A 25,730-nucleotide genomic window follows, 5' to 3' on the forward strand; every position below is an offset into this window, starting at 1 on the left:
GCATAGGGTTTCTGCTGTGCCTGCCTGGCCTCAGGACCCGGCGGGTCTGACCACACTCTGCCCTGATGGACAGCTCCACTGGCATAGGCACTTGATGTCCCAGGGCTGGCTCCAAGTCCCTGCCACTGCACACAGCAGCTCACCTACCATGGACAGATCCCTCCAGCGCCAGCAGGGTGGCTGGCTCTTGGAGCCGTGCTGGCACTGCAGCCGGGACCTGCCGGAACCCAAGCAAGGCCCCTGCTCAGTTTCTTCTTGTGATGAAAAAAATCCTAACAAATACAAAGGCCTAAGAGCAGGGAAGGAAGATGTGGGCACTGCTGTGAGCTGAACTTGCCATGAAGAGAATGGTGCAGGGACTGTCCCAGTAGGACAGCCAGGCTGGGATGGAATGTCATGCTCTCGAGACACGCGTGGTGAGAGCTGTCATCCCCACGGTCCTCCAGGGTCCCTGGAGCGCTCCTGTTAAATGTGTGTGTTTCATACGATGTCTCCACCCAGGAACCCTGGACCTGCGCAGGGCACCATGGCACCCACGGAAGAGTTTCCCCTCACCCATTGCAGACAGCTGCAAATGGTCCCTGGACTGGCTGGCTCTTTCTTCCATTGAGTGGATGGTCCCTGCTCTACATCCCACCCTGTCAGATGTGCGACTCAGGACCCCTGTTTCCCAGGCTTTGCCTTTGGCTTTCCCAGAAGCTGTGTCTGCTACTCTGTTTTTATGGATTCTGCTGGTGGTGTTGTATCCAAAGATGCCATCAGCAAACCCAAGGTCACCTACGTTACCCCCTGCATTTTACAGGCAACTTTGTGATGTGTTCTTCTTTTTAATATTTATTATTTGAAAGGCAGAGTTCCAGAGAGACAGACAGAGATCTTTCATCCGCTGGCTCACTCCCCAGATGGCCGCAATGGCCAGGGGGAAGCCAACCAGGAACTTCATCCAGGTCTTCCACGTGGGCGGCAGGGACCCAAGGACTTGGGCCATCTTCTGCTGCTTTTCCAAGTGTATTAGCAGGGGGCTGGATGGAAAGTGGAGCAGCCAGGACACAAACTGGAGCCCATATGGGATGCTGGCACTGCAGGCAGCGGCTTTACCTGCTGCACCACAACGCCAGCCCCAGCACCATTTGTTGAAAAGACTTTCCCATCAAATGGCTTTTGCTCATTGGTCAAAGACCAGATGACTAGGGACTGGCTTTGTGGTACAAGTGGTTAAGCCGCTGCTTGGGATGCACTCATCCCTTATCAGAGTACTGGTTTGAGTCCCGGCTGTTCTGCTTCTGATCCAGCTTCCTACGATGCAGCAGATAATGGCCCAAATACTGGAGCCTCTGCCACGCACATAGGAGACCCAAATGGAGTTGCAGGCTCCTGGCTTCAGCCTGGCCCAGGCCTGGCTGTTGGGGCCCTTGGGGGAGTGAACCAGCAGGTGGAGTGAAGAAATCCGCACTCCCATATGCAATGTTAGCATTGCAGGTGGCAGCTTAGCTCACTGCACCACAACCCCAGTCCCTAAAAAGATTTTTTAAAACATGGTTATAATCTCTGACTCTTTCATTTTATTTATTTCTGAGTAATTTGAAGTTTTTGCTACCATTGTACATGAGCTCTTTTTACAAAAGAAAATTTCCTATGTGTTTGTGAGTGTCGTATATACATAATTGGCCTTTTTCTTTTTAAAGATTTATTTATTTATTTGAAAGAGTTACACAGAGAGAAAGAAGGAGAGGCAGAGAGAGAGGGGTCTTCCATCCACCGGTTCACTCCCAAATTGGCCACGATGGCTGGAGCTGTGCCGATCCGAAGCCAGGAGTTTCTTCCAGGTCTCCCATGCAGGTGCAGGGGCTCAAGGACTTGGGGCATCTTCTACTGCTTTCCTAGGCAATAGCAGAGAGCTGGATGGGAAGTGGAGTAGCCAGGACTCAAACCAGAGCCCATAAGGGATGCTGGCACTGCAGGGGGCGGCCTTACCCACTACGCCACAGTGCTGGCCCCTTGGCCTTTTTAAAAATAAATAAATAAATACACCAACCTGGGGCTGCCAAGGGGCCAGCTCCAGGAAGTAGATTAATGCTACTTTTTTATGCTTATTTATTTGAAAGACAGAGAGAGAAGGAGAGAGAGAGAGAGAGAATCTTCCATCTGCTGGTTCACTCCCCAAATGCCTGGGACAGCCAGAGCCAGCCAGGCCAATTGCATGAGGCAGGAGCTCCATTTGGGTGTCTCACATGGGTAGCAAGCACCCAAGTCCTTGACCCATCATCTGCTGCCTGCCGGGATGTGCATTAGCAGGAAGCTGGATATGAAAGCAGAGTAGCAAAGACTTGAGCCAGGCACACTGACACGTGATGTGAGCATCCCAAGAGGTGGCTTAACCCACTATGCCACAGCACACACACACGCACACCATCTGGCTGGTTTTTTAAAGGTTTTTATCATTTATTTGAAAGGTAGAGTGACAGAGAGAGAGGGAGAGACAGAGATTTTCCACCTGCTGGCTCAGTCCCCATATGACAGCAACAGCCAGCACTGGGCCAGGCTGAAGCCAGGAGCCAAGAACTCCACCCGGGTCTCCCACGGCGGTGGCGGGGGCCCAAGCACTTGGAACATCTTCTGCTGCCGTCTCAGGTGCATTAGCGGGGAGCTGGACTAGAAGCAGAATAGCCAGGACTCAGACCGAGGATCTGATGGAGGATGGCCGCACGCAAGGGGCTGCCTAGCCTGCTGTGCCACAATGCAGCCCCCGCCCACCCTAGCCCTGCTGGCTTCTCTGTGCTGAACTCTCTTGGTATTGCCACCAACTTATTTTTTTTTATTTATTTTTATTTTTTATTTTTTTGACAGGCAGAGTGGATAGTGAGAGAGAGAGACAGAGAGAAAGGTCTTCCTTTGCCGTTGGTTCACCCTCCAATGGCCGCCGCGGCCGGCGCGCTGCGGCCGGTGCACCACGCTGGTCCGATGGCAGGAGCCAGGAGCCAGGTGCTTTTCCTGGTCTCCCATGGGGTGCAGGGCCCAAGCACCTGGGCCATCCTCCACTGCACTCCCTGGCCACAGCAGAGAGCTGGCCTGGAAGAGGGGCAACCGGGACAGAATCCGGCGCCCCGACCGGGACTAGAACCCGGTGTGCTGGCGCCGCTAGGCGGAGGATTAGCCTAGTGAGCCGCGGCGCCGGCGCCACCAACTTATCTTTAAATCTTTTTTTTTTTTTCTGGTCACTTCATCAGCAATAATGACGGAATTTTTTTTTTTTCACACTGTGTTGCTGGCACCTCTAGGAGCAAGCTTGGACAGAGGCCCTGGGAGTGGGCTAATTCTAAAGAAAATGCTTCTGGAATCAAGCATGTTCAAGTGGAGCAACTGGAACTCGAACCAGCACCCACATGGGATGCTGGCACTGCAGGCTGGGGCTTTAACCAGCTGCACCACAGTGCCGGCCCATTCATAGATGTTCTAGTAGTAACCACCCTCGCATTACCGGCATTCACAGATGCTGATACACATTTGGACCTGGTTTGCTAGGATGTTCTATATTTTTCTATTTTGTTTTCAAGCCTGGAATGGACCTACAGTTGGCCTTGCGTGTTCAGTCTCTGTGTGGCTAATATGAAGATCTGACAGAGTTGGGCAGCAGCCCTGCTTTGCACAGTCGGGAGAGTTTCTGTCAAACCACGTGGGCCTAATGCTCCACTGGAGGAAGAATCTTTCTTTTCTTTTTTTAACTACCGCTTCCATCTGTGTTGTCATTTCAGCACTCCCAGGGCTGCGGGGCTTTCTTTCCTCAGGTTTCATAAACAATAATTGCATGGGAATGTCTGTTTCCATCCGCGTGCACGGTTTATTTTTATTCCTTAAGCTGTACATATATATTGTCCGTATTCTGACATAGTTCATTGTCACGTTGAGATAGTAAATTAACGGTCAATGCAGCCTAGGAGTTTTGCCCTGCTTGGAGGTCCAGGCTTGGTTCCGGGCCTGCAGGGAGATGAGACGAGACGGGAATGGTGAGAGTCGGTTGAGGAGCTCCAGCACAGCCCTCTGGCTCGGGGAGAAGCAGCCTTGGCTCCGCCGAATACTCCCAGCTGGGCTGTGGGCATGGACACTTCTCCTTTGTATTTGGCCACAAACAAATCTCCACAAACTCCAAATCTGGCCATGTGTTCTGGTTATAATCAGATGAGACAGGCAAAATAGAAAGACGTGTGAGAGCAGCCATGCAAATGGAGAAGATGGTAAAAATATCCTAGTGACTGCCTGCAAATGCAGCCACACGCAGCAACCGGTGTGCCTGGATAAAGGTCACGCAGGTGCTCAGGGATAGGTGTGCTGTGCTTTTCTTCCTTTATTTGAAACGCAGAGTTAGAGAGAGAGAGAGAGAGCGCACGCAAGCACGTGTTTCCATCCACTGGTTCATTCTCCAAACGGCCTCAATGGCCAGGGCCGCCACAACGCTGTACCCCATCCCACCAAAAACATACAAGCCACCATATTAGCCACCTTAAAGTGTCCAGACACTACACGGCTGGAAGTAGGTTTACAATGTCATACAGCCACCACCTGGAAGAGAAGTGCGCCGTGCCGGCCCTGCTCCAGCCCGGGGCCCCGCGGGCTCCTTTCTGCTCTTCTGAGCTTTCATGAGCAGTGAGAACATCTCAAATGCAGCCTCTTGCTTCCGGCTTTTCTTCACCTAGCACGAGGTTCATCCATGTTGTAACGTGCATCGGTATTTCTTTCCATTGTTTGAAAAGATTTATTTTATTTGCGTGAAAAGCAGAGCTACACACAGAGGGAGCGAGTGAGATCTTCCATCCGCTGGGCCAGGCTGTAGCCAGGAGCTGCTTCTGGGTCTTCCACGCGGGTGCAAAGACCCAAGCTCTTGGGCCATCTTTCCTGCTTTCCCGGGCCATAGCAGAGAGCTGGATCGGAAGTGGAGCAGCCGGGATTTGAACTGGGGCCCACATGGGATGTGGGCACTGCAGGTGGCAGCTTTACCCGCTACACCACAACATTGGCCCCACATTTCACTTCCAAATAGTATACTGTTACATGGATAAAACCAATCGTTGTACTATTTTTACAATTTTTCTGCAGCATAAGTTTTGAAAACAAAATTGAAAAGAGAAGTGGGTATTTGCCTTAGAAGTCGAGATGCCCACACCCCACACCAGAGTGCCTGCTTCAAGTCCTGGCACCGCTCTCCACCCCAGCTCCCTGCTAATGCACACCCTGGGAGGCAGCTGCTGGTGGCCCAAGTGCTTGGGTCCCCGCCACTCACATGGGAGACCCAGAGAGAGTTCCAGGCTCCTGCTTTTGGCCTGACCCAGCCCGGGCCATTGTAGGCATTTGAGGAGTAAACCAGCAGTTGAAAGATCTCTCTCGGGGCCAGCACTGTGGCACAGCAGGTAAAGCTGCCTGAAGTGCTGGCATCCCATATGGACACCGGTTCCAGCCCCGGCTGCTCCACTTCTGATCCAGCTCTCTGCTGTGTCCTGGGAAAGCAGTGGAGGATGACCCAAGTGCTTGGGCCCCTGCACCCACGTGGGAGACCAGGAGGAAGCACCTGGCTCCTGGCTTCGGATCGGCACAGCTTCGGCCATTGTGGCCAATTGGGGAGTGACCCAGCGGATGGAAGACCTCTCTCTCTCTCTCTCTCGCTCTCTCCAACTCTGACTTTCAAATAAATAAAGCTTTTAAAAAAAGATCTCTCTCTCTCTGTAAATCTGTTTTTCAAAAAAATAAGTAAATCTTAGAAAAGGAAAGAGGAGGATGGATGAAATCTCAAGGAAAACCAGAAAAAAGAACAGCAGAAGAGACCCACGGTGGGGAAAAGAACTGGAGGATAGTGATTAAAAACTGCGATGAATAAAATAAAATAAAACTATAAAATAGTAGCAATTATCAATACAAAAGTTCTAGACCCGGCTGCTCCACTTCCGGTCCAGCTCTCTGCTAATGTACCTGGGAAAGCAGTAGAAGGTGGCCCAAGTCCTTGCACCCATGTGGGAGACCTGGAAGAAGCTCCTGGCTCCTGGCTTCCGCCTGGCCCAGCCCTGGCCATTGCTGGACATTTGAGGAGTGACCCAGCAGATGGAACACCTCTCTCTGCCTCTGCTCTCCATCTCCGTAATTCTGCCTTTCAATTAAATAAATACATCTTTTTAAAAAGAGGAAATAATGCTAACATCATTTAAACTAGTCTAGTCTATACAAAAATATGGAAATCCTCTAATTCATTTGGCAAAAGCAACAATAACCCTAATACTACGAAAAAGAGTACAGAAAGAAACCTGGGGAAGAACTCCGAGTTTGGAACACAAATGCAACAACTCTAAATATTCAATGAGCAAATGTATTCCAGCAGTATAGCCAAAGAGGTAAAGGCTCCCTCTGACCAAACAGTATTCCGGAAGCTGGAGACGAACAAAGCCATTGTATAGTTTTAGCTCTCTTTTTTTTTTTTTTTTTTTTTTTTACATCTTTAAGCTTTTATTCAGTGAGAGAAATGCATAGGAGAGTTGGGCCTGTCTACAAGAGAGAGGTAAATCTGGGTTCATACCGAGCACCAGGAGCCAGCCACATGGAGGAGCACCTAGGCCAGGAAGCACGGGGCAGGTGGCTTGGAGGCTACACGCCCTGGAGGCGCAGGGCCACAGCAAGCCACGCACTGGTGAAAGGCCAAGGAAAGGAGAGAGAGGGCGGGGCACACCGCGTCCCAGGCTTTTAATCCACTTCCAAAGGGCTGTGGTTAATTAGCCTGATTGGCAGGTGGGCACCCAGGTGTGGTCAGGTAGGGGCATGAGGTCACACAGGGGCGTGGTGAAGGCGTGGTCTTCCAGCTCAGAAACCTCGTCAATTTTATCCTGTGTGCTGCTTACATCATTCCCCCTCAGAGACTCCATTCGCTTAATCCTAGGGGATGTTTAAGGGCGTGGACTCATCCATCTTCTGGAGCTGCTTCCTGCTTATGAGCGGCATAGTGCAGGCCCTGCCTGTCCTGGGTCTGGAAGTCTCTATCCTATCTAACAAATTCGCTTTGTGAGCTGGAGCAGTCTCCGTCACCGCCCATGGCTGTGTCCCCTGTATAGCCAGTTATTCCCAGAAGTCGAATTCTGAAACATGTAAGTTTGTTAATTAGCAAAGGCAAAACTGGAACAAACCAATTGCAAATAGAGTACCTGTTAAGGTGAAAAGAACATGTCTTTCAGACTCCCAGATAGTGGTGGTGATAGGCTACCCTTGAGTAGATTCTAACCCATTTAGGTTGAGCATAGAGTTACAATAGAAGAACCCATTAGGAGTTTTATTGTTAATAACAGTTCCCAGAGAGACTCGAGAGAGGCAAATACAGCACGTCTGCCTTAAGGGGCAGCAGTCCCGATGTGAGGAAGGCAAAGGCCTTGCTTATCTTTCTGCTTTGAAGAGGTACTTAGGGTCTCTGATTGGCTTACAGGAGTAATCAGGTGGGTCTTTGAGTTCACGTGTGAAGACTCGAGAGGCAGAGGTTTAGTCCTGATTGCACGGAGGTAGTCGTGCGCAGTAGCACCTGGTAAGGTCCCTCTCATTAAGCTGCAACTGATCCCAAGAGGATCTTCTTAGAGACGGCCTGCCCAGGAACTCCTGCTGATGGGGCTTTCGTCAGCAACTCCTTAACCTGGAACACCTTCCGTAGCTCCCCTGTCCAGCACAGTGTGTCCGCATCAGGGGCTTTTAAAGCAAATACAAGGCTTAGAATCCAAACCCTGGAATCCATAGTCCCTAGAATCCTGTCACCAGCAATCCCAGTGTCGGAGCTTCTGTTAGAAGCCCCTTGGTTCTCCGGAACAACTTTCGGAGCCACCCTCTTCAGCACGGTGTCTGCACCAGGCCGTTTTAAAGCAGATACAAAAGCTTGGAATCCAAATCCCACAGAATCTTGCCATCCCCACCAATCTCCTCAGCTGCCTTTTAAATACTGATCTTATGTTAGAACATACAGCGCTTTTCTTCTTTAAGATTTGTTTATTTGAAAGGTAGAGGCAGAGAGAGAGAGAGAGAGAGAGAGAGAGGTCTTCCATCTGCTGGTTCACTTCCCAAATGGCTGCAATGGCCGGAGCTGTGCTGACCTGAAGCCAGGAGCCTCTTCCAGGTCTCCCACATGGGTGCAGGGGCCCAAGGACTTGGGCCATCTTCCACTGCTTTCCCAGGTGCATCAGCACAGAGCAGGATCGGAAGTGGAGCAGCCGGGACTCAAACCGGCACCCCTACTGGATGCCAGCAGTGCAGGCAGCGGCTTTACCCACTCCGCCACAGCACCAGCATCAGTTTTAGCTCTTAATACCTGTGAGAACACAGGACCTGAACACCAGGCCCAGGAGACAGTGCAGGCTCGTGGAATGTCCCCCACCCTTATCAGGTCCGTGTGGCGCCCTGCAGCTCCCCACAGGCCCCGCAGGCTCTGTGCCTGCTGCCCCGAGCCAAGGAAGCCTCTGCTCTGTCCGCACAGGCTCAACCCCCACTCTGTCTTTACACCCCCTCTACTCTGTCTGCCTTAAAGTAAAGTCTTCTGTCCTTCCATGAACCCTAAAACCTAACACCCATAACATGAACATTCACTGTGTGTCAATGAGACTTTTTCAAAAAGATGTATTTATTTGAAAGGCAGAACGACAGAGAGAGACAGAAAGATCCTGTGTCCTCTGGTTCACTCTCCCAAATGACCACAACAGCCAAGGCTGCTCCAGGCCTAATCCTGGCCCCCACCCGGGCTTCCCAAGCACTTCGGCCATCTTCGCTGCTTTCCCAGGCACACGCGTAGGGAGCTGGATCAGAAACCGAGCAAGCAAGACTCGAACGTGCACTCCAAGGGGGGATGCTGGCGATGCAGGCAGCAGCTTAAACCACTGTGCCACGATGCCAGCCCCGAACTCATTTACAAGCTGAAAAGACGGGTCTAGTGCAGAAACACAAGGATAATTCAATGTTAAGCAATCATTCCACAGAACTCGTTACTCAGCAGATTTAAGGAGCGTCACCGGATCACATGAGCATAGATGTGGGACAGGCACAGGGCTGTGGGACTCCCACAGGGACTCCCGGGCACAGACAAGGGACGCTGCTTCCGAGAGCAGCCTGCCGTGGGAACGAGAGAAGCAGCACGTCCACTCTTCCGCACTTCACACAGAAGCAACGCCCTGGGTTCCCCCCAACTCAGCTTCAGCAGTGGTGCAGCCAGGTGGCAAGGGGCCCACGCTGGCGTCTCTCAGCTCCGACCTGTGCCCTCCTCCACCTGGCAAACCACAGGAGCTGCAGCACTCGCGGGATGACGGGAGGAAGTGGACCAAAAACTCCATTGGGAGCGCACTGGAAACAGCCACTCGTGCAAGTGACGGGAGCTTGATATAAAAGAGGAGCGGCCGAGCCCAGGGAACACACAATGGAGACTGAGCCTGATCACAGGCCGGGTGCTGGCCCACAGCACACAGAAGATGCCCATTGATCAAGATTTTGTGTGCGGGGCCAGCACTGTGGCCTAGTGGGTAAAGCCGCCTCCTGCAGTGCCAGCATCCCATATGGGAGCCGGTTCGAAACCCGGGTGCTCCTCTTCCAATCCAGCTCTCTGCTATGGCCTGGGAAAGCAGTGGAAGATGGCCCAAGTCCTTGGGCCCCTGCACCCACGTGGGAGACCTGGAAGAAGCTCCTGGCTCCTGGCTTTGGATCAGCTCAGCTCTGGCCGTTTCGGTCATTTGGGGGAGTGACCCAGCAGATGGAAGACCTCTCTCTCTCTCTCTCTCTGCCTCTTTGCAACTCTACCTTTTAAATAAATAAATAAATACAATTCAGAAAGAAGATTCCCCCACCCCCACCCCCACCCCCCCAGGAAAGGGCTGCTGGCTCTTATCTCAAGGTCCACTTAGGGCTTCCTTTTTTTTTTTTTTAAGATTTATTTAATTTGGAAGTCAGAGTTACACAGAGAGAGAAGGAGAGGCAGAGAGAGAGAGAGAGAGAGAGAGAGAGAGAGAGAGAGAGGTCTTCCATCTGCTGATTCACTCCCTCAATTAGCCACAACAGCCAGAGCTGCGCCAACCCGAAGCCAAGAGCCAGGAGCTTCTTCCGGATCTCCCAGGCAGGCGCAGGGGTCCAAGGACTTGGGCCATCTTCTGCTGCTTTCCCAGGCCACAGCAGAGAGCTGTATCAGAAGTGGAGCAACCGGGACTCAAAGTGGCACCCATATGGGATGCTGGTACAGCAGGCCGGAGCTTTAAGCTGCTTTGCCACAGCGCCAGCCCTAATGGGTATCTAATATTTTGTTTCTTGTTTTTCCTTTTTAATTTTGGCTTTGATTGCTTTATTTGAGAGGTAGAGAGACAGAGACAGATGCAGACAGAGGTCTCTGATCCAGGGGTTCACTCTCCAAATGCCCCCATAAGAGCTCAGGCTAGGCCAGGCCCAAGCCAGGAGTCCCACGTGCGTGGCAGGGACCCCAGCACTTGAGCCGTCGCCTGCTGCCTCCGAGGGTGCACATCAGCAGGAAGCTGGAGCCAGCAGTGACGCCAGGGCTCGAACAGGCACTGCGACACGGGCTGCCAGTGTCCAGAGCACACGAGGCCTGGCCCTGATGGTCCACTGCTTGATTTGGGTTCTGGGTGATGTGGATTGATCCGCTCTGGGAAAACGCATCCACTGCGCCTTGGTCATCTGTGCACTTTCTCCTTCTGTATGCTCTGCTTGAATCAAGGTTTGCACAAAATGGTTTCCCTCCACGTGGGTATTCCACTGACATAGCTTCATGTAGTGAAATGTTAGCCTCTCCCCACTGCTCTGGTCAAAAGCAAAATCTCCCCAACCAGGAAAGTTCTCTGCAAGTAGACGAGAGGGCTTTGGCGTTGTGGCTCAGTGGGTTGTTGGCATCCTCTAAGAGTGCTGGTTCGAGTTGCAGCTGATCCACTCTCCATCCAGCTCCCTGCTAATGCGCCTGGGAACACAGCAGAGGATGGCCCAAGTGCTCGGGCCCCTGCACCCATGTGGGAGACCTAGAAGAAGCTCCCCGTTCTGAAGTGGGAAAACTCAGGGAGACAGATTAAGTTCATGGGCTACAGCCCACACCTACCCCACCATGTAAGCCTATCAGCAATCAGATGACCCAAGATGCACCTCCCTTCACCTGGGACCTGGGCGGTGGGGGCGGGGGGGGGGGGGGAATACGATGTAACCACGCCCCTTTTTTGAAGTCAATAAAAGCCCAGTGAAGGGGCAAGCGGTTACTTTTCTCAGCTTGTGGACCTGGGACGACAAGAGCAGGGTATGAGTTTTCCCTTTTTCCCTTTCCTAGCTCACTCTCCCTAAATGACGCCCCAGGCGCCCGTGTACGCTTACTTTGTAAGTAAACCTTAGCATGCTGCGTGCCATGTTTGAGCCTGTGCTTAGAATTCTGCTCCACAACACTTCCTTCCCAACTCGGTCTGACCCAGCCCTGGGCGTTGTAGCCACTTGGGGACTGAAGCAGCAAATGGAAGATTCTCTCTCTCTCTCTCTCTCTCTCTCTCTCTGCCTTTCAAATAAGTAAAATAAATGTAAAAAAAAAAAAAACAAACAAACAAAAAACCAGTAGAAGCAGGTGCCAGCCTGTCCACTTGGGAGGTTTTGCAATTCAGAGCCCACCTCCTCCCAGGAACTGGGGGGACCAGACACAGCATCTTCCAGGATGATGGCTTACAGAGTTCTTCTTGGCTATTAAAAAGATGTACATACATTTGAAAAGGACGAAGATGGAAATGCCCACAGGGAAAGGGGAGGGGGCAGAAGGAAGCCTCTTGTTCTGAATCTGAGAGAGCAGTGGTGGTGGGGCGGGGCATCCATCAGAACAGAGAGACCCTGCCGGTGGGCCACTCGGGCAGGCGGGCAGCTCAGCAGGACGCTGAGTGGCCCCTCTCACAAGGAGAAGGGCTTCAGTGCTTCCCGCCGTCTCCTTCCCCTCCAGGACAAAGCACGTTCCTCCCAGGTTTTCCTACTCGGTGCTATCAGCCTGGGGAGCCCACCTGGCTCCGGCAGGTGCCTCCCTAGGGCAGCTGCCTGCTCGAAGGCCTGGTAACCCTTGCGCTGCTGTGCTGGGGGGTGCTCTGGAGAGCTTCCCTTGGAGGCAGGCGGAGACCACCTGGAAGGTCATCAGGGTCCGGGCAGGACTGAAGTGTGAAGTCCTGGGCTGCTTCCTAGGTGGGCTTCTGCAGGTGCTTTGTCTTCCTCAGGCCCCTCTCACACACGCATAGGCTAACTGCCTAGCTTCCTACTTCCGCTGTTTCCCCTTTTCCTGAGCAAGGATCAGAATTACAATAGAGTGGCTGTTTAAATTCAGTGCAATATTCGCCTTGGGGAGAACACCCGTTCAGTGGACCCACCGCTGGGGAAAGGTTAAATCACAGCCTTGCTAAGCAGCGGGCACATTCATTTCACCAGCATCTGTGACCTCTTCACCACTGCAGGCTGGAGCTGTGGTGAACTCTAAGGAAGGGCGGGGCAGAACAGAGAGGAGGCAGGATTCGAACTCACAGCCAGAACGAATTTATTCCAGGAGGAAAAGAGGTGGTCAACTGCCAGCGTGCACAGACAGAACCTGTGGCAGAGGGCAGGAGCGTGGCGACGGGGTGAGTTTATATCGCGGAAGCCAGGTAAGGGACAATGAAGGGGGTGGTGCTGAGCCAGCTGTTCTCAGGCTGTCAAGCTTGGAAAAGAACGCAGAGGGTGGAGTGCAGCCCCCAGGAGGGATCGCGCTGATTTCTTGAAGGAAGGGGAATTCTATCTGCTTTCAGGCACCAAGCTCCAATGGCTGAGATTCTCGGTCCATTAGTTTTACTGTTTCGTAGACCCTTGTAAAGTCTTCCCTAACCAAGCCTAAGCAGTAGATTAACCCTGGAGTCTTACAATTTAAATTTTTGATGAAGAATTTTCATAGCAAGGCCCCCCAAATTTTCTGGAGTTTTTCATCAAACAGATAAAGGGCATCACATATACCTGAGAATTTCAGCCCTTAAGTAATTGATCAAACAACCCCACAGTCATTATCTAGTAAAGACTGAACTCCAGTGTTGAACGTTGGCAGTCCGAGAGAGAGAGGGAGAACACTCTTCCATCTACTGGTTCACTTCCCAAATGGCCACAACAGCCAGGGATGGGACAGGCCAAAGCCAGGAGCCAGGAGCTCCATCTGGATCTCCCATGTAGGTGGCAGGGACCCAGGTACATGCGCCACATTTGCTGTCAGCCAGGGTGCACATGAGCAGGAAGCTGGATCAAAAGCAGAGTAGCCAGAAGGAACATGAGGGATTCAGAGAAGGGATGGCGTAACCCTTTGTGCTTTGCAGCTCTGCAGATAGCTGTTGCCTCTAGAGACTTCTCTGTGTGAGCTCTGTAATGAATTATTACTGACCTCTGAGCAGGCTGTGCTATAGTTTTTCTTTTTAAGATTTATTTATTTATTTGAAAGAGTTACACAGAGAGAGAGAGAGAGAGGGGTCTTCCATCCACTGGTTCACTCCCCAATTGGCCACAACAGCCGGAGCTGTGCCGATCCAGAGCCAGGATCCCCTTCCAGGTCTCCCACGTGGGTGCAGGGTCCCAAGGATTTGGGCCATCTTCTACTGCTTTCCCAGGCCATAGCAGGGAGTTGGATCAGAGGTGGGGCAGCCGGGACTCGAACTGGCACCCATCTGGAATGCCGGCACTGCAGGTGGTGGCTTTACCCACTACACCACAGCGCCGGCCCCTGTGCTATAGCTTTTGATGAATCAACTACCAAGTTCTACGTGAGATGTTTTAGTTTCCATGGAAATCCTGAAATCCTATAGTTTTCCAAATTTTCCCTGTGGTATGACAGACACCAAATACATGAGGGTACTTGAAAAGGTTTATAGAGGGGTGGGCATTGTGGTGCAGTGGCTTAAGCTGCTGCGTGTGACACTGACATCTAATATGAGGACAAGTTCAAGGCCCAGCTGTTCCCCTTCTGCTCCAGCTTCCTGCTGATGTGCCTGGGAAGGCAGCAGCAGATGATCCAAGTCCCTGAGCCCCTGCACTCTCATGGGACACTCCCTCACATGCAGTTCCTGGCTCCTGTCTGACCTGACCCAGTCCAGGCCATTGTAGCCATCTGGGCAGACAACCAGAGGATGGAAGATCTCTATGTGTCCCTCTCCCTCTCTCTGTCACTCTGCCTGTCAAATAAATAAATTTTTTTTGGTGTCCTAGACAGGTGCTTAGATCCTGGGATTGCCTTCCTTCGCCTGCTGGGCTCCAGCAGCAGTGTCTGCAATTGTCTTCCAACATGGCCGAAGACAACTGTTCAAACCAGAATCTATCAAAGAATAATCCCCGCAGTCGTACAAGATTCACAGAAGAGCAACTGAAAATCCTCATCAACGTCTTCAACCAAAAGCCATACCCTGGTTACGCTACCAAACAGAAGCTTGCTTTGGACTTCAACATCGAAGAGTCAAGAATCCAACATTGGTTCCAGAATCGAAGAGCACGATACCCACTCCAGAAAAGACCAGAGCTTAAGGAAGCTTCAGACTCAAGCCAAGGCCATGGAGAAGACTGTCCTCAAGAGCAAGTTCAAAATCTCTCTACTGTACAAAGAGAACCCAGACGGTGTCGTATCAACTACAGCCCCTCTCAACTGCACACCCTCATCAAGGCATTTACGGAAAACCCTTACCCGGGAATTGATTGCAGAGAACAACTTGCCAAAGAAACCGGAGTTTCTGAGTCAAGAATTCAAACTTGGTTTCAAAACCGGCGAAACAGATTCAATAGGCAAAGAAAAATAAAGTCTGATGAGGAAGACCAGGGAGAAGAGCACTGAGGTTGCTTCAAGTCTTTCAAGAAATCTACCTGTTCCCTGAGACTTCCAGACAAACCTTCAAAAAATGGTAAACAGGACTTCACGAGGCAAATACAAGAGAAGCCACACAGCCCGACTGACCTATCCTGGTTTCAAAAGTCATCAGACATTGGGACAATGAAAACGAATCTAACAGGAGCCAGTGTTGCAGTGCCGCGGTTAAGCCACTGTGATGCCACCATCCCATAAGAACACCAGTTCAAGACCCAGCTGCTCCGCTTCTGATTCAGCTTCCTGCTGATGTGCCGGGACAGCAGCAGCAGATGATCCAAGTACTCGGGCTCCTTCCATCCGGATGGGACACTCAGATGCAGTTCCTGGCTCCTGGCTTTGGCCTGATCCAGTCTAGGCCATTGTAGCCATTTGGGGAGACAGCCAAGATCTCTCTATATGCCCCTTTTTCCCTTTCTCTGTCACTCTGCTTATCAAATAAATATTTTTTTAAAAAAAGGTAAATTTATTTTAGTTCAAAAAATGTTGAAATTTGTGGCAGGTGTGTTTGGGCAGCAGGTTAAGCTGCCACCTGGGATGCCTGCCTCTCCTATCGCAGGGCCTGGTGGGAGTCTTGGCTCCTCCTATTCAAATCCAGCTTCCTGCTCCTGTATCCTGGGAAGCAACAGCTCATGGGTTAAGTACTCAGGTCTATGCCACTCACATGGGACATCCTGACAGCGTTCTGGGCTCCTAGCTGTGGCCAGGGCTGTTGCAGGCATTTGGGGAATGGACCACTCACTGGCTGAAAGATCTCTTTCTCTTTGTGGCTCAGTCACTATGCCTTTGAAATAAATTAAACATTAACAATGGAAATGCATGCCCAAGTTTTTTAGAATATGGATTTCAATGAACTCTTTGAAAGAGTCCCCATACACAAGTATTCATTTTAAGTCTACTGTCAAGAATTGTAGCTCAAGTCATTGCTACTAAGCCATGTGCTTGTGCAGGCTCAACTGCAGTCCCCAGCGAGCAAGCGTGATGGCACGTGCAATGGGAAGGGACAACAGAGAACTTGGCAGGGAAACCAAATCTGGAATCCGAGGAGAGGCTGCGGCCACTTTCAGTTGTCCCAAACCTCTTCAGATTCTAGAGACCAAATGACCACTTTGTGGGTTTTTTTTTTGCTGGTAGGGAGCTATTTTATTTGCCAAATGAGCAGCCCCACAGGTGACAACAGATGCCCTAAATATTTCCTAAATATTGCCTTTAGCAACCTTGCAATTTGTCTAAAGACCTCTGTCCCACCTAGTGTGAAAAAGTCTGCTACGCATGTGGCACCACTGTCACTCTCTCGGATGGAATCGTGAGACCAGAGAAAAGAACGATGGTCCCAAACCTCTGGCGAATCCTCTGCCCCAAGCAAGAGGCGATGAAAGTTGAGTGTCATCCCATAGAGGAACAGAGGAAGCCCATGCAGGCGATCCATCAAGTATGCATGGAAGCCTGGCAGACAATGGTCCGGCAGTCACGGGATTTGCGAGGATTAGGGGAACAAGCTTCTTGACTTTTGAAAGTGTGAGGGTATAGTAGGTTGGGTTAGAAATTATCCCTTAGTGGCTGGCACTAGGGTGCAGTGGGCAGAGCTGTTGCCGGCGACACTGCCATCCCATATGGACGCTGGCTTGAGTTCCAGCTGCTCCACTTCCAATCCAACAGCCTGCTAATGCAACTGGAAAAGCAGTAGAAGATGGTCCAAATGCCTGGGTCCCTGCACCCTCATGAAAGACCTGGAAGAGGCTCCTGGCTTTGGATCAGCCCAGCTGTGGCCATTTGGGGAGTGAACCAGTGGATGGAAGACCTTTCTGTCTCTATCTCTCTTTGTCTATAACTCTGCCTCTCCAGTAAATAAAAAAAATTTTTTTTTTACAGGCAGAGTGGACAGTGAGAGAGAGAGACAGAGAGAAAGGTCTTCCTTTTGCCATTGGTTCACCCTCCAATGGCCGCTGCGGCCGGCGCACCGCGCTGATCCGATGGCAGGAGCCAGGAGCCAGGTGCTTTTCCTGGGCTCCCATGGGGTGCAGGGCCCAAGCACCTGGGCCATCCTCCACTGCACTCCCTGGCCACAGCAGAGAGCTGGCCTGGAAGAGGGGCAACCGGGACAGAATCCGGCGCCCCGACTGGGACTAGAACCTGGTGTGCCGGCGCCACAAGGCGGAGGATTAGCCTAGTGAGCCGCGGCACCGGCCAGTAAATAAAATATTTTTTAAAAAAATTATTTGCAGGGGCCAGCGCTGTGGCGTAGCAGGTAAAGCCACCTCCTGTAGTGCCGTCATCCCATATGGGTGCCAGTTCAAGTCTTGGCTGCTCCACTTCTGATCCAGCTCTCTGCTATGGCCTGGGAAAGCAGTGGAAGATGGCCCAAGGCCTTGGGCCCCTGCACCCACATGGGAGACCTGGAAGAAGCTCCTGGCTTCGGATTGGCCCAGCTCCAGGCGTTGTGGCCATTTGGGGAATGAACCACCACATGGAAGACCTTTCTCTCTGTCTCCTCTCCTCTCTCTGTGTAACTCTGACTTTCAAAATAAATAAATCTTTTAAAAAATTTATTTGCAAAAAAAAATATCTATTTGAAAGACAGAGGAGCTGACATTGCACTGTGACGTGGTGGGTTAAGCCGCCTCCTGAGATCCAAGCATCCCACAGGAGCCCTAGTTCAAGTCATGGCTCCTTCTCTCCGCCCTTCCCCTCCTCCCCCCGGCTTTCAGATAAATAAATAACTTTTTTTAAAAAAAAAAGAAATGCAGAGTGGCAAAGACAGAGACAGAGAGCAAGACATCTTGCATCTACTGGTTCACTCTCCAAATGCCCTCAACAGCAAAGGCTGAGCCAGGCTGAAAGCAGGAGCCAGGCCCTCCATCTGGGCCTCTTCTGTGGGTGCCAGGGACTCAGGTACTTGGGCCATCAGTGCTGCTTCCCAGGGTGCATCAGAAGCAAGTGGTGGCCAGGACTCAAACCAGGCACCGTGTCTAATATGGGATGTGAGTGTCCCAAGAGGTGGCTTAACCCACCGTACCACAATGCCAGCCTCTGAACAAGTTGTTAAAAGAGTTTCAAAGGTAAATTTCACAAATTCAGGATATTCATTTTTACTTTTTACCTAAAATGGAGTGATGCTATGTTCTCAAAATTCATCTTCAATCTTTCATCAATAGCCAATTCCAAAAAACTATCTTCACAGTTAGTCAACTTTCAGTAACCTTTGGGGGCAGGCCTTGGGATGTGCCTGGCTTTGAGTCCCACCTCCACTTCCGAGTGAGCTTCCTGCTAATGCACACCCCAGGAGGTGGCAGGCCAAATATTTGGGCCCCTGTCACCCATGTGGGAGACCTGGATGGAATTCCTGGCTGCTGGCTGCTGGCTTCAGCCTGGCCTGGCTCTGGCTGTTGTGGGGGCATCTGGAGAGTGAACCAGAGGACAGAAGATTTTCCCTCCCTCCCTCCCTCCCTCCATCTTGCTTTGCCTTTCAGATAAATAAAAATAAGTAACACTTAAAATAAAGACACACTGGGGATCGGCATCATGGCGCAGTTGGTTAAGCCACCACTTGCAACTCTGGAATCCCATCTCACAGTGCATCCCAACTCCTGTGCTTCTGATCCAGCTTCCTGCTAATGCACCTGAGAGGCAACAAATAATGGCCCCAGTACTCTCTGTGGGAGACCAAGATGGAATTCCTGGCTCCTGGCTTTAGGCCTGGCCCAGACTCAGCTGTCACAACCAGCACATGAAAGATTCTCTCTCTCTCTCTCTCTCTCTCTCTCTCTCTGCCACTCCGGAGGGATTAGTAACAGAGAGAGAGAGAGAGGTATGAGGCATATGATGGGATGGGGAGATTTTCAGCCACTGGTTCACATGGGTGGCAGGGCCTAAGTACTTGCGCCATCCTCTACTGCTTTTCCAGGTGCATTAGCAGGGAGCTGGATTGTAAACAGAGCAACCGGGACTCGAACCAGCGGTCCTACTGGATGCCAGGGTCACAAGCAGCAGCTTAACCTGCTTTGCCACAGTATCAGCCCCAAATAAATAAATCTAAAAAAGAAAAAAAAAGACACTGTAATTTGGTCATACTATGCAAGATCGAGATGCCCCTCAAACCATCTATGACTCACAAAGCAAATTTTTTCTTTCCTTTTCATTTCTTTGAAAGGCAGAGAAACAGAAAGAAAGAGAGAGCTCTCTGTCCATCTGTCCACTGGGTCACTCCCTAAATGCCGGCAGTAGCCAGGACTGGGTGAGGAACTCAATCATCGCAGCCCATTGGTAGTTTAGAAATTACAAAATTTGTGGTATTGTTATAGCAGCACAAAACAGGCGAGACAAATGCCCTTCAGTACTTTCTCTCTCTCTCTCTCTCTCTCTCTCTCTCTCTCTCTCTCTGTGTGTGTGTGTGTGTGTGTGTGTGTGTGATTCATTTTCATTTTATTTGACAGACAGAGGGACAGCATGAGAGACACAGAGACAGATCGGCTATGTGCTGTTTCACTCCCCAAACATCTAGAACAGCCAGGGCTGGGCCAGGCCCAACACTGGAGCCCAGGACTTCATTCCAGTGTCCCACATGGGTGGCAGGAAGCAGGGCCCACACGGGCAGGCAGCTGGGCTGCGGAGTGGAGATGAGATTGGAATCCAGGCACTTGGATGTGAGCGGTAGGTGCCCTATAACTGCTGCACCAAATGCCCGCCCCTTTAGTGCTTTCTTTCCTGGAAACCCTGCTACGAAACAATTGGCTCAGGTTTCCTTCCCTGAAAATGTCTTTATTTCACTGGATCCGCAGCGGATGCCGTACAGAACACGGCTAGTGCTTGGCTGGTGTGTAGGCCAGCAGGATGAGCTGGGCTTAGCTGGGTGGCTGGAGTGACAGCCTTGATGGGGAAGCTGCTCCACCGGTTGCGATCATATGGATTCACAAGGTGGTAGTTACGGCATTCCAATGATCGGCAAGGGAGAAATTCCCAATATACCAGCACCTGTTCATCCTCATGTTTATTAATTTCCAATTAACCAAAGCCTAGCTCTGCGGGAGTGGGGGAAGGACCCCTATCTCTCCTAGGAGAAGCTGACTCCCATTATGAAAGGTGTGTGTCCAGGGATAAAAAGAGTTTTCTGGGGCCTGCGTTCTGGCACAGTGGGTGAGGCTGCCTCCTGTGATGCCAGGATCCTATATGGGCACCAGTTCAAGTTCGACTGCCCCACTTCCCATCCAGCTCCCTACTAATGGCCTGGGAAAAGCAGTGGGAGATGGCCCAAGTCCTTGGGCTCCTGCCACCCGTATGGGAAACCCGGAAGAAGCTCCTGGCTCCTGGCTCCTGGCTTCAGCCTGGCTCAGCCCTGGCTGTTGCGGCCATTTGCAGAGTTAACCAGCAAATGGAAAATCAATTCTCTCTCTCTCTCTCTCTCTCTCTCTCTCTCTCTCTGGCTTTCAAATGAATAAGTAAATCTTTTTTAAAGAAAGAATTTTCTGATAAGGGCCGCAGGCACCCCAAGCGGCAGCTTAACCTGCTCAGCCACAACCCTGCCCCATGAGACTTCTTTTCGTAATCTCAAACTGTCTGCTAAATTTCTCAATTTTGCCTTTTGTTTCTTTGAATGTATTAAATATATTTTAAAGTATCTGTTCATGCCATTATTTGGAATCCCTGTGGCTCTGTTCCTTGTACCTGTTGCTTTAAAAAATTATTTATTTATTTAAAAGGCAGAGTGACAGAGTCAGACAAAGAGAGAAAACCATCTTCTACCTGTTGTTTCATTCCCCAACTGGCTGCAGCAGCCAAGGCTTAGCCAAGCCAAAGCCAGGAGCCAGGAGCTTCATCCAGGCCTCCCATATGCATGGCAGAGGCCCAAGGATTTGGGCCATCTTCCGATGCCTTCTCAGGCACATTAGCAGGGAGCCAGATCAGAAGGGGAGCAGCCAGGATTCAAACTGGCATAATGGTGTCACAAGTGGCTGTTTAACCCACTGCACCATAGCGCTGGCCCATACTGTCTGCTGCTTTTTTTTTTTTTTGTCTGTTGCTTTTCTAATTTGATTTTTATTACACTTTCTTCTCTTCCTATCACCTGCTTATTTTCTATTGTGTGCTGGACATCGTGTATGGCAAAGGAAAAATCATTCGCAGTGAAGGCTGGTGTGCACTAGAAATCAGGGGCTGACACCATGGCTCACTTGGTTAATCCTCCGCCTGTGGTGCCGGCATCCTATATGGGCGCCGGGTTCTAGTCCCGGTTGCTCCTCTTCCAGTTCAGCTCTCTGCTGTGTCCCAGGAGGGCAGTGGAGGATGGCCCAGGTGCTTGGGCCCTGCACCCGCTTGGGAGACCAGGAGAAGCACCTGGCTCCTGGCTTCGGATGGGCGCAGTTCCAGCCATGGCGGCCATTTTGGGGGTGAACCAACGGAAAGAAGACCTTTCTCTCTGTCTCTCTCTCTATCACTGTCTATAACTCTACCTGTTAAATAAAAAAAGAAAGAAAGAAAGAAATCCTGGATCACCCTAGTCCAGTTTCCAGGGATTGAAATAGCCCAAATCGTGAGTATAGTGCCTTCGGGGCCAGGGCCAGTTTACACTGATTCTGGGGTCTCTGTTGGTGGTGAGCCCTGAGCTCCAAGCGTCAATCCCTTGCCTGTGACTCTGCCATCAGCTCTGCGAGGGGACAATGCTGACGTAACCTCGGAGAACATTGCATGCTTCTCAGAAGTGCGGTTCAAGCAACATTTTGCAATTTTAATTTTTTTCTTTCTTTCTATTTTATTTGAAAGGCAGAGAGACCAGATCTTCCATCAGCTGGAAGGGTCCCCAAAGGGTCACAATGGCCAGAACAGGGCCAGGCTGCAGCCAGGAGGCAGGAGTTCTTTGGGTCTCCTACACGGGCGCAGGGGCGCAAGTGCTCGAGCCACGCTCTGCCGCTTTCCCAGCAGCATTAGCGGGGAGCTGGACTGGAAGGGGAGCAGCCTGATTCAGACCGTTGCTTGACATGGGGGCCAGCACTGCAAGCCACAGCTCAAGCCACTGTGTCAGAGCGCCGGCCCCCGCTTCCTGTGATGTGCTTGGGAGGCAGCAGATGACGTCTCAGTTTCCTGCGTCCCTACCACCTGTGCTGGTGTTCTGGATGCAGTTCCTGGCTCCTGACTGCAGCCTGGCCAACCCCAGCCATTGTGGCCTTTAGGGAGTGAACCAGAGGAAGGAAGACTCTCTCTCTCTCTCTCTCTCTCTCTCTCTCTCTCTCCCTTTCAGACAAACAAATCGGTAAATATTTTAAGGAGAGAGATAGGGGCCAGTGCTGTGGCGTAGCGGGTAAAGCCGCTGCCTGCAGTGCCGGCATCCCATATGGGTGCCGGTTCGAGACCCGGCTGTCCACTTCCAGTCCAGCTCTCTGCTGTGGCCTGGCAAAGCAGTGGAAGATGGCCCAGGTCCTTGGGCCCCTGCACCCACATGGGAGACCCGGAAGAAGCTCCTGGCCCCTGGCTTCAGATCGGCCCAGCTCCGGCCATTGAGACCAGAGGATGGAGGAGCTCTCTCTCTCTCTCTATCTCTCTCTCTCATTCTGTCTTCCAAATAAATAAATAAATCTTTAAAAAAATAAAAATAGAAAAGAGCGAGCGAGCAAAAGCAAACAGGGAGGAGCGAGAGCCTCCCCCAGCCCGGCAGCCCGCCACTCTCCGTCTCGTGCTGCTCTCAAGGCGCCTAGCAGAGGCCAGAATCAAAGAATCAAGGCGGGTGCGGGGAGCCAGCCCCAGTGACCTAGGACGAAACAGGAAACTGAAGCCAACTGCTGCATTACAAAATAGGGGAAGGAAAAGAAGTTAGTTAGCTATATATGTATATATACATAATATCTATATTTTAAAGCAACATAATTAATGGAGAAATTATACAAAGCTATAACACTTGTCTTTTTTTTCTTTTAAGTATTTATTTATTTATTTGAAAGGCAGGGCAACCGAGAGAGAGAGAGAGAGAGAGAGAGAGAGAGAGAGAGAAAGGTCTTCTATCCACTGGTTCACTCCCCAGATAAAAACAATTGCCAGGGCTGGGCCAGGCCAAAGCCAGGAGCCACAACTCCATCCGGGTCTCTCACATGGGTGGCAGGGTCTCAAGCAGTTGGGCCATCCTCCACTGCTTTCCCAGGCACATTAGCAGGGAGCTGGATGAGAAGCAGAGCAGCCAGGATTCAAACTGGCGCTCCACTATGGGGTGGCGGAATTGCCAGTGCAGCTTAAGCTGCTGCGCCACAAAACCAGCCCTTGCGACACTTCTTCTTTCTGTAATGTTTAGGAGCCCACAATTGATTAATTTTTAAAAAAATTATTTATTTATTTGAAAAGCAGAGTGACAGAGAGAGGGCGAGAGAGAGAGAGAGAATTTCATCCACTGGTTCACTCCCCAGATGATCACAACATCAAGGGATGCAGCAGGAGCCAGGAACTCCATCTGGGTCTCCCACGTGGGTGGCAGGCGCCCAAGCACTTGGTCGGCCTTCTGCCGCCTCCCTGGGTGTGCATTAGCAGGAAGCTGGATGGGAAGTGGAGCAGCCGAGACTCAAACCAGGCACTGTGAAACAGGAAGCAGCCATCACAGGAGACCGCTCAATTGCTGTGCTATTCGCCTATCCCCAAACTTGATTTTTATTTTATTTGGTTCATTTTGTCTAGGAATTAATTATTTATTCTAAGGGCAAAGTGGCAGAGAGAGAGGGAGAGAGAGAGAGAGATATTTTATCCACGGGTTCACTCCTCAAATGGCTACAAGACCCAGGGCTGGGCCAAAGTGAAGCCAGGAGCCTGGAATTCCATCTGGGTCTCCCGTGTGGCTGCAGGAACCCGAGTATTTAAATCATGTTCCCGCTGCTTTTCCAGGCGCGTTACCAGGGAGCTGGATCGCAAGAGGAGCGGCTGGGACTCAAACCAGTGCTCATACGGGATGCCTGCTACACCTCGACACTGGCCCCTCAGATAAATACATCTTTAAGAAGAGGAAAAGGCAGTGAGCCCACAGCTCACAGCCATGCCCACTGGCAGGAGCATCCTTTGCCTTGTGCATCAAGAGTCACCCTCCTGCCGCTGAGCATTCTGGGAGGACCCAGCCATGCACCGAGGGAGAGGGGCCCTGCTGCACAGTTGATGTCAAAGGAACTAGAGGCACTTGCTCGTGCAGCTCTGCTTCCTGACACCAGCGGAGCGTGTGGCTCGTGCTCAGAGGTGCTGTGCCATGGCCTGTTGGGTTGGGACGCTCAGGTCATCAGGTCGCTGCCATCGGAAGGGTTCAGGGTCCCCCAGGGCCCGCTACTACAGCCAAGCTATTTCTCATGGGGGAAGAGTGACCGGAAGAAGAGGGCATGGATTTCCCACTAAGCCTTAGGGCTGTGCACAGCGATGCCCATGCTGCAGGTCCTAAGGTCCAGTTGGAGGAGCAGCTCGTGCTGCAACCCGCCCCTGCTGTCTTTTGCTCTGGTCCCCACTGAAAACTGTGGCCTTGTGAGTTACACAGCCAATGGGCGGCACCCTCCTTAACACAGCACCGCCTCTCACCCCAGAAACGTCGCTGATGTCTGGTGCTCCCAACTTACCGTGAGATGTGTTTCCCACCCTCTTTCGGAGGCTTCCAATGTGCTTTTGGCTGCCGCCCATCAGAGCCAGCGAGGACGGTGTCATCAACGGAGCAGACCAGGGCGACATGACAGCCACAGACAAGGCCTCAGGAAGAACAGCAGCTACGCTTTCCTTCTCGAAGGCAGTGTCACTGACTTAGAGCCACAGCTGAGCTGCGGTTCAAGTAGTCAGTCCTAGTCCCTGCACCTGAAAGCGACTCTAAGTTAATGCAGACCCTGGGAGTAGTCATGAGGGCTCAAGTTGTGGGGCCCCAGCCACCGGTGTGAGAGACCTGGATGGAGCCACTAGCTAAGATCTGGCCGTCGAGACAGATAGGACTGATGTTTCTCCTCTCACTCTCTGTCAAATAAATACAGAAAACATTTAAAAATGCAAATAAATGGGCAGATGGAGGGGCAGGAGGTGTGGCACAGCACATTAAGCTCCCACCTCATATACCCGCATCCCCTATCAGAGTGCCTGGTTCGAGTCCGTGCGACTCTGCTTCCAATCCAGCTCCCTGCTGATCAGCATGGGAGACAGTGTAAGATGGACAGGTACTTGGGCCCCTGTCACCCACGTGGGAGACCTGGATGGAGTTTCTCGCTACTGCCTTTGGCCTAGGTCCGGGCCAGGGGCCAGGAGCCAGGGGTCAGGAGCTTCCTCCAGGTCTCCCACATGGGTGCAGGGGCCCAAGCACTTGGGCCATCTTCCACTGCCTTCCCAGGGGCATAAGCAGGGACCTGGATCAGATGCCGAGCGCTGCGACTCAAATCTGCACTCAGAGGGATGCGGGTATACCAGGTGGGAGCTTAACCCACTGACTCACAACACTGTTGGCCTTGCCAGTACCTTGATCTTGGACTTGTGGTCTCCAAAAGTGGGAGAGAATCAAGTTTGGCTTGGGGGGCTTTGTTAGCCCCTCAGGCCGGAGAACAAACAGCCAGATCTGGAACTCCTCCGACTCAGCAACTCAGACAAGGGGCCGTCAGCGCTGAGGCAGGTAGTGTGTACCTGGCGCTGGGCTCACACAGCTCAGACATGGAGCCAGGGCCCCCATGGGGCTGGGACCGCCCACCTGTGAGGGGGAGGGGCTGGCTGGCGTCTCTGAGCTGGCAATCCGATGCCTGGCGGGGCTGAGGGTGCGGGTGCTCCCAGCTGGGATCCACAAAGCTGGCTTTGCAGGTGTTGGAAAATCCAAAGATTGGATTCAGCTGCTGCCAAAGGCGTGCCTTGCCAGCTTCGGGGTGAAGTAGCAAGCGCCTTCCTCGGGAGCGGGTGG

At 51.7% G+C, this 25,730-nt stretch overlaps 1 protein-coding gene and 1 long non-coding RNA gene across 9 annotated transcripts; one reads left to right on the forward strand and one right to left on the reverse strand.

The window, feature by feature from the left end:
- Positions 1 to 2,870: 2,870 nt before the first annotated feature.
- LOC149119769 (uncharacterized) lies at positions 2,871 to 25,582 on the reverse strand. Of its 5 annotated transcripts, none has more exons than XR_016227645.1 (5): positions 25,301 to 25,575; positions 24,427 to 24,808; positions 6,557 to 7,704; positions 5,959 to 6,133; positions 2,871 to 3,975 (listed from the first exon to the last, which is right to left on the reverse strand). It is a non-coding gene; the product is annotated as an uncharacterized LOC149119769 (long non-coding RNA). The 5 variants fall into 5 exon arrangements; XR_016227644.1 differs by having other exon boundaries at positions 2,874 to 4,162; positions 5,959 to 6,129; positions 25,301 to 25,582; XR_016227643.1 differs by having other exon boundaries at positions 2,876 to 4,162.
- LOC100355249 (double homeobox protein A) lies at positions 11,170 to 15,306 on the forward strand. Of its 4 annotated transcripts, none has more exons than XM_089324937.1 (3): positions 11,170 to 11,278; positions 12,545 to 12,641; positions 14,218 to 15,306. In XM_089324937.1, the coding sequence occupies exon 3, from the start codon at positions 14,294 to 14,296 to the stop codon at positions 14,831 to 14,833; it is 540 nt and encodes a 179-aa protein (XP_089181063.1). In that variant the 5' UTR covers positions 11,170 to 11,278; positions 12,545 to 12,641; positions 14,218 to 14,293; the 3' UTR covers positions 14,834 to 15,306. The 4 variants fall into 4 exon arrangements, with proteins under 4 accessions (XP_089181063.1, XP_089181065.1, XP_017194055.3 ...); XM_089324939.1 differs by having other exon boundaries at positions 12,545 to 12,617; XM_089324938.1 differs by having other exon boundaries at positions 11,192 to 11,278; positions 12,456 to 12,641.
- Positions 25,583 to 25,730: the final 148 nt, after the last annotated feature.

The sequence above is a fragment of the Oryctolagus cuniculus genome, chromosome X (assembly GCF_051225735.1).
Source record: "Oryctolagus cuniculus isolate XC-2025 breed Fujian yellow rabbit chromosome X, ASM5122573v1, whole genome shotgun sequence".
Taxonomy (NCBI): domain Eukaryota; kingdom Metazoa; phylum Chordata; class Mammalia; order Lagomorpha; family Leporidae; genus Oryctolagus; species Oryctolagus cuniculus.

What these genes read in the sequence shown, in the direction of transcription:
- LOC100355249 (XM_089324937.1), top strand. Translation starts at nt 14,294, where the DNA reads ATGGCCGAAGACAACTGTTCAAACCAGAATCTATCAAAGAATAATCCC.